Source organism: Lathamus discolor, chromosome 4, assembly GCF_037157495.1.
Source record: "Lathamus discolor isolate bLatDis1 chromosome 4, bLatDis1.hap1, whole genome shotgun sequence".
Taxonomy (NCBI): Eukaryota; Metazoa; Chordata; class Aves; order Psittaciformes; family Psittacidae; genus Lathamus; species Lathamus discolor.
This window is the reverse complement of record NC_088887.1, coordinates 109,485,057-109,500,799: the sequence shown is the minus strand read 5'-3', so window position 1 is coordinate 109,500,799 and position 15,743 is coordinate 109,485,057. Positions and strand designations below refer to the sequence as shown.

The 15,743-nt window shown below is 43.1% G+C and overlaps 1 protein-coding gene across 1 annotated transcript in view; it reads right to left on the bottom strand.

The window, feature by feature from the left end:
- The window catches only part of LATS2 (large tumor suppressor kinase 2), a 51,181-nt gene that overhangs the window by 13,787 nt on the left and 21,651 nt on the right, over nt 1–15,743 (bottom strand). The window contains exon 3 of the mRNA XM_065678556.1: nt 1,941–2,073. Within this exon, the coding sequence (XP_065534628.1) occupies nt 1,941–2,073 (133 nt within the window). The remainder of the gene's footprint in view (nt 1–1,940; nt 2,074–15,743) is intronic.

The window sequence follows — 15,743 nt, the reverse complement described above, 5'->3', positions numbered from 1 at the left end:
TGGAAGGCTGCTATGAGGTCTCCACACAGCCTTCTCTTCTCCTGAACAGCCCCAACTTCCTCAGCCTGTCTTCATACGGGAGGTGCTCCAGTCCCCTGATCATCCTCGTGGCCCTCCTCTGGACTTGTTCCAGCAGTTCCGTGTCCTTTTTATGTTGAGGACACCAGAACTGCACACAATACTCCAGGTGAGGTCTCACAAGAGCAGAGTAGAGGGGCAGGATCACCTCCTTCGACCTGCTGGTCACGCTCCTTTTGATGCAGCCCAGGATACGGTTGGCTTTCTGGGCTGTGAGCGCACACTGCTGGCTCGTGTTAAGTTGCTCATCAACTGACATCCCCAAGTCCTTCTCTGCAGGGCTGCTCTGAATCTCTTCTCTGCCCAACCTGTAGCTGTGTCTGGGATTGCTCTGACCCACGTGTAGGACCTTGCACTTGTTACGGTTAAACTTCTTAAGGTTGGCATCAGCCCACCTCACAAGCATGTCAAGGTCCCTCTGGATGGCATTCCTTCCCTCCAGCATATCAACCGAACCACACAGCTTGCTGTCATCAGCAAACCTGCTGAGGGCGCACTCAATCCCACTGTCCATGTCACCAACAGAGATGTTGAACAAGACCGGTCCCAACACCGAGCCCTGAGGGACACCACTCGTTACTGGTCTCCAGCTGGACACTGAGCCACTGACCACAACTCTTTGTGTGCGGCCATACAGCCAGTTCTTTATCCACCGAATGGTTCATCCATCAAATTGATGTCTCTCCAATTTAGAGACAAGGATGTCATGTGGGACAGTGTCGAACACTTTGCACAAGTCCCGGGGTAGATGACATCAACTGTTCTACCCCTGTCCATCAGTTCTGTAGCCCCATCATAGGCCACCAAATTGGTCAGGCAGGATTTCCCCTTAGTGAAGCCATGCTGGCTGTCACCAAGCACCTTGTTGTTTTTCATGTGCCTTAGCACGCCTTCCAGGAGAATGTGCTCCAAGATTTTGCCAGGCACAAAGGTGAGACTGACTGGTCATAGAATCATAGTCCCTAGTCTGTCTTTTATTTGCAATGTACCTATAGAATCCCTTCCTGTTATCTTTCACATCCCTAGCGAAGTTTAATTTTAACTGGGCCTTAGCTTTCCTAACCTGGTCCTTAGCTTCCTGGACAACATCCCTTTGTTCTTCCCAGGCCACCTGTCCTTGCTTCCACCTTTTATAAGCCTCTTTTTTCCCCTCGAAGTTTCCTCAGCAGCTCTGTATCCATCCAAGGAGGTCTCCTGGCCCTCCTGCTGCATTTTGTTCTAATCGGGACACAACATTCCTGAGCTTGTAGCAGGTGATCCTTGAATACCAACCAAGAGTCTTGGGCCCCCCTGCCCTCTAGGGCTATATCCCATGGAATCTTACTAAGCAGGTTCCTGAAGAGGCCAAAGTCTGCTCTCTTGAAGTCCAGGGCAGTGAGCTTGCTGCACGCTCTTCTCACTGTCCTGAGGATCTTGAACTCGACCATCTCATGATCGCTACAACCAAGGCTGCCTGAAGCAAATGGTTATGTTCCCCTTTAGTTTTCTTTAGCTTTCACAAGTCACAGGACCTGAACCATTTATGCCTAAACAATTTCCTTTTAAAATCGTGATTTCACAAGATCTGCAAGAACAGTGGCACTGAGCCAACAGGCTTGCCCACTAGACTGCAAGCTTTTCTGATTAATGCAATGTTTTGAAACGGAATCAACTTGAACAATGTTCACATGGACAGCTATTCCCAAGAAGGTGAGTTGTGTTCAGCCTCCAGCCCAGCTCACCTGGCAGGGCCATGTTTGCTTCACTGTCTCCTACACTACTACTACTGAACACTGGCATCCACTACTTCTCACCAGCCACAACTTTCCTAGCTTATTGCAAGAAAGAAGAGCACAATGTAAATAAACAGAGTTCATGCTTACCTGGTGAGGTCTGCTTAATTACACGCACTATCTGTTCATTTCTAGGATCCAAATAGCTCATCTTACTGATATACTCCAGAGCTGCTTCAATACTTCTGCTACCTGTCTGCTTCAGTGCTCGCACAGCCATCTCCTGTATAAAGCAAACAAGAATTGAATCACACTGAGACAAACCCCAAGCACTGTATTACAGGATAGAAAGCAGTTAAGTGTTCTTACAGCTATAGAAACATTTTTAAATTCACACCAGATCACAGCTGCCTGAGGCCAAATGGACTCATGTTTTGAAAACATCTGCATGCCTTATATAACTCAAACATTAAAAGACAAAAGTAACAAAACACACAACCTACCCAGACTCTGGCAATTAAAGAAGTATCAAACTGAAATGTGCAGTTTAAGATTCCTTAAAATAAACTTTGAATCAGGTGTGGAAAAGGCAGCATAGTTGGACATAGGATGAAATAAAATTAAATACTTAGCTTTTGGAATTTGAGCGCATGGCTCTGAGTCACACCTGAACACAGTAAAAGCTTTTACCCTTTCACAGATGCCACAAGAAGCCAGTTAGGTGGGGGCTGACTTCTGCTGACTAGTCACTGGGGAAGACAGACTGCTGCTTTCAGTGCAGCTGGGACATCATTCTCTCTCTATTTGAAAAATGACCAGGCATACCAAACTGCATTTCACACTGTTATCTTTTTAGCTGTATTTTGTTGGGCACACATCCATCACTGAGAAATTCCTATGGGTGCCAGACATACAACCGAAAAACTAAAACTGGAACAAATATGGACGCTGTAGTTAAACTACTCTAACACAACCACAGTTAGCATCCCCTGGTCTATGGCCAGCAAGTCACATTCTCCTGCAGTTTGTTTATACTTTTACTTAAAGCTCAGGTATATAAAATACCTCTTGGTATGTAAAATACCTCTCAACAATTATTCTAGCTTCTGGTTGCAAAGCAAGATCCACAAATTGTCACAAGGCTGCATAGTCTTTTCTGAAATGATAGAGAAACTGAAATCAAGAGCTTTAACACTGAAGTCAACTCACTGAACTTCACCCATTAGTAAGTTCAATACCTAGTCAAAAGTAGTTGCTAAGCACCTACTCCAAAAGGTAATTCATAAAATAGATATAACAGGAGATAAAGTGACCTTTGGTGACAGAAGATTAGAGGGCTAATCTGAACTGGACTCTTCACTGAAGTTGGATGAAATGGATGTCACAAACAAGGTCTGGATGAGTGAAAAATGAAGTGGATTGAGAACAGGCTGAATAGCAGGTCTCAGAGGGTTGTGGTCAGTGGTGCAGAGTCTAGTTGGGGATGTGTAACTAGTGGTGTCCCCCAAAGGTCAATACTGGGTCCAACATTAAGTTATTCATCAATGACTTGGATGAAAGGACAGAGTGCCTCATCAGCAAGTCTGATGATGATATAAAACTGAGAGGAGTGGCTCGTACCTCACAGTGCTGGGCTCGCATTCAGAAGGATGTGGACAGGCTGGAGAGATAGGCAGAGAGGAACCTTTTGAAATTCAACAAAGGCAAGGGCAGGGTCTGGAACCTGGGCAGGAAGAACCCCCTGCACCAGTACAGGCTGGGGGCTGACCTCTTGTAAAGCAGTGCTGTGGAAAGGGACCTGGGGATCCTAGTGGACAAAGAGTTGTCCATGAGCCAGCAATGTGCCCCTGGGGCCAAGAAGGCTAATGGTATCCTGGCCTGTATTAGGAAGAACACTGACAGCAGATGACTCTCCCTTCTCTGCTCAGACCTGGTGAGGAATCACCTGAAGTGCTGTGTCCAGTTCTGGGCTCCCCAGTACAAAAAAGATATGATGCTCCTGAAGCAGGTCCAGTGAAGGGTCACTAGAACGATTAAGGGTCTAGAGCATCCCTCATATGAGGAAAGGCTGAGGGAGCTGGGCCTGTGCAGCCTACAGAGGAGAAGGCTCAGGGAAATCTGATTAATGTGTGCAAGTATCTGAAGGGAGGGCTGTCAAGAGGATGGTGCCAGACTCTGTAGTGCCTGATGATAGGACAAGAGGCAATGAGTATAAACTAAAACATAGAAAGTCCCATCTGAACATGAGGAAGAACAACTTCACTGTGATGGTGACTGAGCACTGGAATAAGCTGGCCAGAGAGGTTGTGGAGTCTCCTTCCTTGGAGATATTCCAAGAGCAGTCTGGATGCAATCCTGGGCATTGTGCTCTCGGTGGCCCTGCCTGAGCAGGGAGGTTGGACTAGATGACCTCCAGTGGTCCCTTCAACCTCAACCATTCTGTGATTCTGTGACTCACCTCCAAATGCCAGTATCCTATTATCTTGCAACTTCACTGCTGTTTTTAGGGTAATGCTGCCATCACAACCAGCCCACTGAGCGCTGATCTGATGGATTTTGTGTCTTCCTGGCTTGGCACAAGCACACCTCACCCATGGGTCAGTTCTGTGCACTGGCACTCAGGTAGCCCCAACATGTATACCCCGTTCCCACACCATCTGGAGCAAAGATCAACTTTGTTTGCCTGAACTGCACATACATGTAACACACTGAGTGTTTACTTTGCAAGGGAGGACCGTCTCAAATGACGCTAATTCACACTTAGCACAGACCCACATGCTGGCACTTGGCATTCTGCTTTGCTTAGCTCAGTCCCCTCCTACTCCCCCCAAAACAGCAGCATATTCTCCATTACTCAGAGGTTCTGCTTGGGGAATAGCTATAGCAAGATTGAGTATTTTTCATACAATTTATGACTCATAATTCATAGAAAGGCAGTAGTTGGTTTCACATTTCCGATAGCTGAAATATTTCACTGGCATCTACACATTACTAAGGACAATTTCAGATCAACAGAAAACTATTATGTATGAAGGAAAGAATTTCCCACAATGTTTTTTTCCTCTCTTTTTTTCTTCTTCTGGATACATTTCTAAAGTATTAGCAAATTCGCATCCTAGTGCTCACCATTCCCATCATCCAGGGACTCTGGGCTTTACAGCCCAGTTCCACAGGGCTGCTAACACACTCTGCCTATTTACACCAGCTGGATCTAGCCTTAAATCACAAATCTTGAAGTTTCTTAAATCAAATGTGCTCCATATGCACATTTGTGCTGGCTCGGATGTTCAGGGTTTTTTTTGGTTTTGTCTGCAATGGAGTACAAAAAGAACATATGCTTGGTAAACAACTGCCTTAATAATTAATAAGACAGCCCATATAATCAATTTTCCCTCTCCTAGGTGTATACAATTCAAAGCGGATAAAATAGGTTATTTTTTTTATGACCAGCATAGTGGTATAATCTCTGAAAACAACCCCCCTCCCTACTGTGGCACTACTTCTTCCTCTTTTGCCATTGCTTATGTCAGAAAAGCAGAGTAAAAATAACACTGGTTTATTTGAAGCAGCACGTTCTACCTTCAGCAGACACATTACGGGATTCACATTTAAACTTCAGGTTTAATGGGAGACAAAAAGCCAATACATTTCACTGTGGGCTGTATGCTAACCTAAGATGGCCAGCAAGAGCTCAGGACCACCAGCAGTCTTACCCTCACAGGCCCTCAGTGCAGCAGAGCCCAGTGCTCCAGCTCACTGCCACTCATCTGTCATTAGGTCCGCTCCCACCATTACATACCATGTTTGCTTAGCATCCACATTACTGCTGGAAAGAATGAAGTAGGTTTTTTTGTGGTTCAAAAGAACACCTGTGACTCCCCACACACCATCCCATACCTCTGGCACTTTGCCCTGTAGCTATTGTAAGACACCAACAGCCTAGATTCTGATGCTGGTTCACAAAAGCCTCGTGGCATCTCCAAGCAAATGGAGAGCGACCAACAAAAATTAAACATTCCACACATAAAAGGAAAGAGTTTTTCTCAGAGAGAGATCGCACATAATTATAATTCTCCACCCAGGAGACAAATGCCTCTGAGGGCATGTGATACTCCAGGAGAGTGGTGGGCAACGACGAGCTCCAGCACTGTTAACAGTGGCCTTTGGCCTCCTCTGCATTGTTTTTCACATTGCCATCCTCCATGCTCACAGTTTTCTCCTCTCTGACAGCCACCTGAAAAGGGCTGTATTCATTCCAGCACCTTTTCGTCAGGGAGGGGCAATAAGCTGATGTATGGCTGGGGCTTGGAGAGTGTGCTTGATGCCCAAGGCAGCTTCTGGCTAATGGGGCATGGTAGCCCTCTCCTTCATATATTCAACACAGTGATGAGCTTTGCTGAGTGAGGGAGTGTGCCTGGGACAAGGTAGCAAAGGGCTGGCCTCCAGGGTCCTGCTGAAGGGGAAGCTGCCTCCCTGCTGGCAGCAGGACCAGAGCCTGTGCTGCATTTGCTGGAAATCAAAATAAGGACTCTTCTGAGGAATAGAAAGAAGGGCAGAAATGGATTAAGCAGTGTCAGTAACACTTGTTGGAGAGTGGAGGCTTAAGATGGAGGGTGTTTGTAAGAAGCAACAGAATGACTCAAGGACAGAAATCAGTGCCAAAATCTTGCAAACTGATACTGCAGACAGTAGAAGGGCTGAGGAAAAAAGTGACAGACACTAGGCAAGGAAAAAAGTGCACAGCTACACTGACACAGACAGAGTTGGCTTGATTTTACGCCTCTCTGAAGCACACTTTAGAAAGAGAAGGGAAAAAAGACCAGAAATGAGACATGAAAATAGTCCACTCAGAGCCATATCCAACACCAAAACATTCAGGGATGTACAGGATCAAATCCACCTCCCTCTGAGCTCAATGAAGATAGATGCCCATTAACTGCAAGGTACACTGCCTCAGGCCCTTAGCTTCGGATGGTTTCCTTTTCACCAGGCCAAATGCTGTGAGCCACAGTATGGGTTGAGAAACCAGCTGCTAGCTGTGCTGTGCTAACCCCACAGCCACTGGCAGGCTGCAGGGAGAAACACAGCCCACTGCCAGTGTACAAAAACCGCAACAGAACAGCGCGGTACTGGCTCCAACTCATTCTTTGCATTCTGTGTATTCCCTCTGGAGGCTTCAAACTCCCTGTGCAGGGCTTTTATGAACCTTTTTGCTTCCAGACATCACTAGCTGTTGGTGAAAAAATAAACCAGAAAAAGTAAAGGTGAAAAGCTAAGAAGGGAAAATAGGCTTTTACAATTAACTCTAATGTACCTTTAATTAATGTTACAGCTGCAATATTAAAATGAGGCTTAAGTGGCCAGCCATGGATCTGGACAGATCTAATGGAAAACCAAATTCAGCCCATGAACCACAAAGCAGACTGAAGCAGCTCTGCAGGATCCCAAGGTTGCGGGTTCACAGAGAAAAATGGGATGGAGGGTGTTTCCCAGCTAGTTCTTACAGAGGGCTACCCAAACCAGACTGCTACAAAGTCAACACGCGTTCTGTTATTTCTGCAGTCTTGAGATAGTAGAAGGCTGCCTTCCACTAGATCTCAAGATTTTGCTAGAAGGAAGGCTACCTTCAAGCTCAAATGCTCAACAGCAAAAATCCTTGTTTGATGGTAAACAGATATTTGGATGTATGTGCACACAGACTTCACCTCGCTCCATGTGCTGTAGGCAATGTGAAAGGCTTTCCCCATGTTCCCCTCCCGCCTGGCTGCACTCCATGAGCACTGGCAGCTGCTTGCGTTCTTGCTGTACTACAGGGTTGTCCAGCAACATATTTCATTCAGAAAGCTCCTCGTTGCCAAGATGTATTTATTATCCAAGTGAAGATTGCACAAGAGGTTACAATAAGTAAGACTTTTTCCCAAGAACATTGTGTCTGAAGGAGACAATAGGTGCTCCAAGATTTGGCAAGGGGAATTAATCGCTAACAACAACAAAAATTCATTACTTGCTTTCCATTCACAAAGAAGGATGGGCGACAGATGCAGGAAACAGATACAGGCTCCCTGCGGAAGGGAAAAAAATAAAGCTCATGCCAGAAGAGATGATCCAGAATTGATTACAAACCTTTCTGCAATAACCCACCATTGTGGGAATTTTCATTCATTACTTTAAACATGCAAACCCTAAGAAATTCAGGAAACAATGTGTAGAGTAAGTTTTGTCAGGGTTGCTGCAGACCCACTGAAACTTTCTTCGCAACATTCTCTCTCTGTAAGTATTCTCTAGTTGGATGCCACATCCAATTTTGTACTCTACTTTTGCTGTGCCTGTTTGCAGGTTGCAAACACCAGGGGCTAAATTTTGACCATGAATTCCCATGCCTAACCATAACTCTGATTAAAATATTCTAGCCACATCATCAAGACGCCATCCTGAGAATCATTAGTGCTCTTCAGTTCTAGTCTATCAAAAAAGCAGGAGGAAATCAGCCCTGGCAGAAACCTACTGAATGTCCAATGCTTTGCCACGGGATCACCTAGTCCACTCATAAACTATGTAACCCATTCAGAAACTAACAGAGATCTATCCATAGCTAGTGAGGGGCTTCTGCCTCCCTCCCCCCTGCTCCTGTTACAAAGCTCCTCCAAAGCTATACTGTGTTGGTCATGAAAAATCTCCCTCTTCCTTTCAGCCTAAATTATGCAGGGTCAGTTTATTCCCTCTGCCTTTAGTCCTTTCGTCCCTCTGCCACAGTTTTTTTACTTCAGCAGCTCTGCTGTTTCTACAGAGAGCCCCCTTCATCGAAAGTGGTGCTTGCAGCTTGCCCTCCTGGACTAAACAAACCACCTTCTAGTTTTCTCTTGTAAAACAGGCTCTTCATTCTCTTTATCACTGTAGTAGCCCAGCTTTGTATGTATTCAGCCCTAGTCTGAACGATCAGACTAGGAGATGGTTTTGATAAGAGATGCAAACATCACTTGTGATGATGTAAAGTCATTCCTTTGTTGATTTCAGCAGAGGAAGCTTAAGTTTGGGACTTTAATCCTGGCTTTTAGTTCTTCCTTGCAGCATTTCTACCCTTTAAGCTCCTGAATTTATTTTCAGTTCTGGTAGCATTTCAGCCCTTAAAGCCATCCATTATTTTAACTGGATGCTCTGATTAAAGAGCCCTGCTCTGCACTGACTGTGCATTCCCACTTCACATTGTCAGAGTGCTTCCTTTCCTTTTTTTTTAAAATAACAGATTTATTAATGTTAAAAGTATGCAGCAGGGACACCCTGTAGTACATAAAGTTGGGGCAGACAGGAAAATAATATGGATAGGTGATGAAATACAAGACTCGCTGAGTTTAATCACATCAACATACGAAAAAAATAACTGACTGTAAATTAGTAATGGGGAATTACAGGTAAGGAATAACTTCAACCAGGAGGTTTTTATATATAATTTCAAAGGGATATTTGAAGAACTAACAAAGGGAGTATGTCTAAAAGATAGAGGCAGGATTTTGGACATGATACAATGTTCTAGTAAATGTCCTATCAGAAGAAAAACAAATTAAAATAAAACTAACATGACATTCGCTGCCACACCACTGCTCATTCTGCTTGCCTTCAACTCTTACAGTCTTTGTTTAGACACACATTCGCCTACAGAAGGTAGGTGTATTAACTATTCTGTGTGCAGCATCCAGTTCAATGCAGTCCTGCTGCTGTTGTGTATATGGCAGTATGACAATTTATTATTAAAGTAAGGTAATTAAGTCCAGCCCAAGATATTCAACTTGGGGTATTAGGCAAAAAGATGCTGGAGGGCTAAAGTGTCAGTTCTCCTTGGTCCCAGGATAGAAAACCTTGTATGGCTCCCACCACAAACCAATCCTGAAATAAGATTACCTTAATCCTCTAAACCAGGGATTAGGGTTAGGCACATTTCCTATAGCTGTGGAAGGAATGAGGCAAAATAAAACAAAAGTAGCAAGAGATTGAGAAGCGTCTTTTGATGATCAAGGTAGCAACAAGATAAGGGCAACGGGTTCAAACTAAAACAGGGGAAGTTCAGGTTAAATGTTAAACTCTTTACTGTAAGGGTGCTGAGGTACTGGAATGGGCTGCCCAAAGAAGTTGTGAATGCTCCATCCCTGGCAGTGCTCAAGGCCAGGTTGAACAGAGCCATGGGCAACATGGTCTAGGGTGAGGTGTCTCTGCCCATGGCAGAGGGGTTTGGAATTAGATGATCTTAAGGTCCTTTCCAACCCTAACTATCCTATGATTATAGTTGCTCAAAACGTTTCCAGTATCTTTTCAGATTTAAAACAATTCTGGATGATTAAAAAGCAAACAAACAAAACTGACAAATAAAACCAACATTTGAAATTTATCACATTGTATTTTATTTGCCCTACAGCTAATACAATGTTCTTTCACAAGTATTACAAAAAAATAAAAACAGAAGTGCCATCATGACACCTCTCTACTGTTTCTTCCCAGCTGTTCTTCCTTCAGTTCATGACTAATGAAAGCTATATAAGTTATTCCAAGAAAAGAAAACACACTTTACAGACTTAGCAGCAGGGTACTTTTAAAGAACAGCCACCATAACACCTTCACTAACTTGGAAAGGGTAAGAGAGAAAAAAAAACACGAGCTGAGAACAGTAACATGGAAATATGACATAGCCCCTTAGGAGGTGTCTCAAAAGGCAACAGTTACATCAAAATACTTGTTTTAACACTATGTGGTTTATATCAAGTAAGAGCATATAACTTCAGTTTTCATTTTCCTGTTCTTTTAACTGAACTGCCATAGTACTTTCTCCCACCCCAGCTGCTTGTAAGACACGCTGTGTTTGGCCATGGGTGTTTCATGGAGGACACCTGCCATTTTACGCTACAGTCCTTGTGCTCCATGAGTTGTTCAAATACGACTCTTTGCATGAAAAGGAGATAAATGAACTTCAGGCTATAAGCCAACCCAAGGTCCCAAAGACATTTGGAAATAAACCAAGCATGGCTGTTCAACATATTTTCAAACAAATGAAATGGTTTCAAACCAAATGGTGACTGAGTATTTGAAGATTCATTTGAAAATGAAGGGAGTATTTATAAGAAGGCATCTCCAAACAAAGAGCACATATGTAAACACTTCAAGAAGCTCTGATGAACGATTCAAGAAATGCAATCTGTTTAAAGCAAAAAAAACCCACATTGCAATGTCCATTTTCAAATCCAATCTAAGCAGACAATTCCTGTTGATGTCCCAGAGAGCACATGTATGTACATACAGACATATGTATGTAGATATTATCATGTCTGCATGTCTGTGTATGTAATTTTGTTGAAATTAATCTAACTTCAAGCAAACCTCTAAGTCCTTTGAAAGCAATGAATTAAAAAAGACACAATACTGTCTTTCATGAAGAAATAAGGCTCTTATTTGCATCACCAGTTAGACAAGTAATTTCATTAGCTATATTTACATATACATTTATTACAGCATTTCTGGGAAGCATGTCAGGCACTCTGGAAAGGACAAGACCTGCAGGAAGCTGGAAGAAGTCCTGCTACAGGCAGCAAACCTGCACTCTGCATGAAGCTCAAGTGTCATGAAAGAACAGTTACAAACAGGCATGGAAAGAGAGGCCATGGTATGAACAACAGTGGAAAGACAATGAAAATAATCAAAAGCCATCAGGAATATAACTTTCTTTTTTTTATCGTCTTTCTTCCATGTAGGGTGGGAAGCAAGAACACAGCCCAGCTGCTCAGTCCCAGCCACAACAGAGACATGAAAGGAAGGGGAGGAGAGTGCAGAGAAACCCCATCAGAGGCAGCTTACCAGATAGACCTGAGGAATAGTGGTTAAGAGTTTATTCTCCCTGTCTCCCCTGGCCTTGGAAAAAGCATATCTATGGCTGAAGAGCTGGAAGTGGAAGCCTGGTTTCTCTAGATATTTGGTGGAGAGAGCGATACAATTAGCACCCAAGATACACAGTGACTTGCTGCCTGCCTCAGGGGCTCTAATGCTCCTTTCAGAAGGCACTCACTCTTTCGTCCGACTTTTCACGGAGCACAGGCTCCTGATTTAGCAATCAAATTTGAACAACAGTAACAGGCAGCAGTAATAGTTCCCCAACTACAGAAAGCCCCCATTCTGGAAAATACACACTTTGCTTCAGACCTCACATCAGAACAGAGGTGTAAGGAATCAGTTCTGAATGCATGTGGTACTCCAGGATTATCTATATACCAGAATTCACAGGCCAGGTTTGCATTAATGGTAAAACAAAGGAGAGAGGAAAGTGTGTACTAGTAGATATTCACTGCTCGAGGTGCCTGTTAGCTGCACAAAATCCTTTCTACTGTAATGGCACCCAAAACCTTCTGCACTGTGCTGAGCCCTACACAAACACAAGTGAAGAAATCCTGTTCTAAAAAGGATTTCTAATTTCAAATATAACAAAACAATTGTATATACAGCCATAATTGTTCCTCATTACTCTTTAAGTCTGTTCATTGGAGAGCTATTTGAACTATTTAGAGTTCAGTCTAACCAAATGACCCATGGCGGGTGCATCAACAGACAGAACATTGCACAAATCTCTCCTCATCTTTCCTCAGAACAGAGGGAACTCAAACCAGAAGCACTATTATGTGCTAATTCAGAAATCTTATACTGAGGCAAAATAATGTTATTTAAACAGCTTTTACAAACTACTGCATTGGCAGGTTTATGTTACAGAGCAGCGTGAAAAAAGCTTTGCTTGCTTCATGCACGCAAGGGTCTATACAGAGCTTCCTTCCAAATCGCACACACAGGTCTCTACATACCTTCTTCCCAAAGGTGCAATCTTACTTCCCTGAAATCCATTCACTTTAATTACAGGAACAGGGAACTTCCCACCCCCTGGACACAGTCCACAGGATGCTCATCCTCAGCTCCAGTTCACTCCTGTCCCTCTTGACTGGCAGCCACTGTGGGTGACTGGTATACTCTGTCACACAGTGCCTCAGCCACATGCCTTGCTTTAACCAGCGAAGCTTAACCTGTTCCCACAAGTCAAGTGGCACTATTCTTCAATACTTTTAATATTACAGAGGTAACATAACACCCTACAAGAGCTTCTGAACTCTGAAGAAAGGGAAACAGATTCAAGTATAAGCAAATGAGCTGTCCCAAAACAAGAAGCAGCATCATACTGTATTGTTTACTGAAAACCCCTTCCAGATTCCTGTTAACACTTTTTCATAACTGCTGTTACAAGTTATGTTACTAAACATGCCACCTCCTTTTCATATCAAGCCCAACACTGAGTGAGATCTGAGGCTTACAACTGTAACTCAAGGAACAAGAGTTACCAATCTGGTACTCCAAATCAGAACCTTTCTACACAGTAGGGAATTCCAAGCCTGTGTATTCAAGTGACTGAAGTCTTGAGTCCAACACCTCCCATCTTCCTGTCTTCTACATTCTTTATCTTAACAGCAAAGAACTGAGTTGATGTAGAGGGCAGCGAATCCTTTCAGCAGCAACACTGAGCAGCAAGATTTCCCCAAAGTTATTAGCAGACAGTATCAGGTGTTACAGCCTTTGTAACTCAGAGGAAGACAAGCACAGGGCAACAATCTTCAAATACTCAGTCACCATTTGGTTTGAAACCTTCCTCTGGATCAGTATGATTTACATCTTGAAAGCAATAATGGATATAGAAACTCAATTTAAAGACAAAATTTAACTTGAAAATACAAGAACAGAAAGCATTTTCCTATCATTTCTTCAGAACTGAAATCCTTAGAAGAGCAGGAGACGTGTTATACATTTCACCAATGCAATCAGAAAGTTCTCCCACCCAAGAGAACGGGCAGACTTCAGCCAGACTAATACTTCCTCGTTCCACTTGTGCCCTTGTCTGATTCATACTAATGAAACATGCAAATTTGGCCACTACTGCTGACATTAATACCAATGTAAGAATTATAGGGCAATTTGAGAATATGAACAAACACTGCAGCACCCTGCAAAGAACCAATACAAGTTCCTCAGGGAAAAAATTGCCTTCAGGACTGATTCCACTGAAATCTCACAAAACTCTCAACACGTGTAAAACAAGGTAAAGATACTTGCACAGAAGGCACTTTTAAAACTGAGCTAGAACTGGACCCAACCTTGAGGGAAAGGCACACCACACTGCAGAACAGCACTGCTGTTTTAAGAAATGCACTCTAGTATAGCTTCATTTCCAGTTGAGTACCAGGATCCTCCTGCATGAAATCCAGCCATGAATAAAAACTAGCATCTGCTACTGTACAGTGGCGGCCCAAGTGCATGTCACTGCACTCAAGGCATGCAGTCTTACAAACCAAAACCAAACCCCAACCTACTCCTGACATAATGCATCTTAAATTACCAACATTAAGATGGCAGTTACAGCAAAAGCAACACTTTGTTGTGCAAAGGCCTGCTACCATTAAAGCAGTATATAACTCTTTTAAGTATTCTCTTGAAGTTCTTCCTCGCAGGTGGGGTCTTGTTGCAGTCTTAGTATTTTACACTTGTTAGTAATCAGATCACATTTGTGACAAGAACAACAGGCCATCCCTGCACTCCTCCAGATCCGTTTTTCACATTCTGAGCTGTCACAATGATAACATGACTCCTACCAGCACCCACATACCCACATTCCCCCCCCCCCCCCCCCGCCTTTGTTCCTTTTTTTTTTTTTTTTTGAGATGCAGTTTCTTACTCTATCAGGGCAGAAAAGTCAAGCTGGATAGAATAGCAGTTCAGTGAAGGTTTCATGATGAGCTTATTCCTCTTCATTAGCAGCAAGTGATGTGTTAGCTAATTTTATTGCTCATTCGCTAGCCAAAGATGCATTTGCCTGGCATTACATTTACAAGAATGCTATTTGTGTATCAAAGCATTTCTTTTCAGACACTAAGATGAGAGCTTCCCATTGCTCCTCCTTCTACTATAAAGATACATATATATTGAGTTGTGCATAAAAGAGGATTTTTACAAATATTCACATACCTTGCGTACGATTTCTTAGCCAAACTGGATACAAGGGACTTGTAAACTGGGTATTCAGATTCAGCAAGATGAGTTATGAGGTCTGATGTCCAGGAATAAAGCCCCAAAGCACAGATAAGAATTGTGTCAAAGCCTGGAAGGGCTTTTTGCACTGCCAAAGTCAGCTGTTCCCCAGAAAGTCACATTGTGCTGCAAATCTGCAATGCTTTAGTGCTGTTTATTACATTTCTCCATACCTGACTCTACAAACTGAATTTTGCATCTATTCCTGTTAATGGTTCCTCTGTAATTTTTGCTGAGTGATGTCTCCTTAGGGCATTACCAGTTTTCTTACATTTCATCAGATTTTAACATTTTGAGAGGGATACACGTTTCCCCTCCTTTTTTGTAACTTTATGTGTTGGGGTTTGTTTGGGTTTGGGTTGCTTGTTGTTTTGGTTTTTTCTTGAGTTTTAAACCATTAGAACTTTCAACTGTTTTTATAAACACTCCAAGGCAAGAAAAATTCAACTAAAGACAGTGAAATAAAGTCACCCATTCATGTTCAAGGTCAAATAGTAATGCAATTTTCCAAACAAGGTTCAAGCATATTCCTGATACAGCCTTTAGAAGTTTAGGAGAGTTTTGCTCCCCTTAATTTTTCTTTGGGGAATACTTTAATAGAACTATAAAGCCTCCAGGCTATCTGGCTGGAATGCATTACCACTGAACTGTTCTCTCCTTTGAGGATTTATGCCACAATGGGACCCCAACTGATATTAAGCAGCAATGCACAGTCAAAAAGAAAAAAATATATCTGAGAAATAGAGCTCCACTGGGAGACAGACGAAGGCCACTTCTCCCTCAGACTCAGAGTGCAACACAGCACATCCCACGTCACTGAAGAAACACCTGGGGTTTACCTTAATATTCGTCATATTT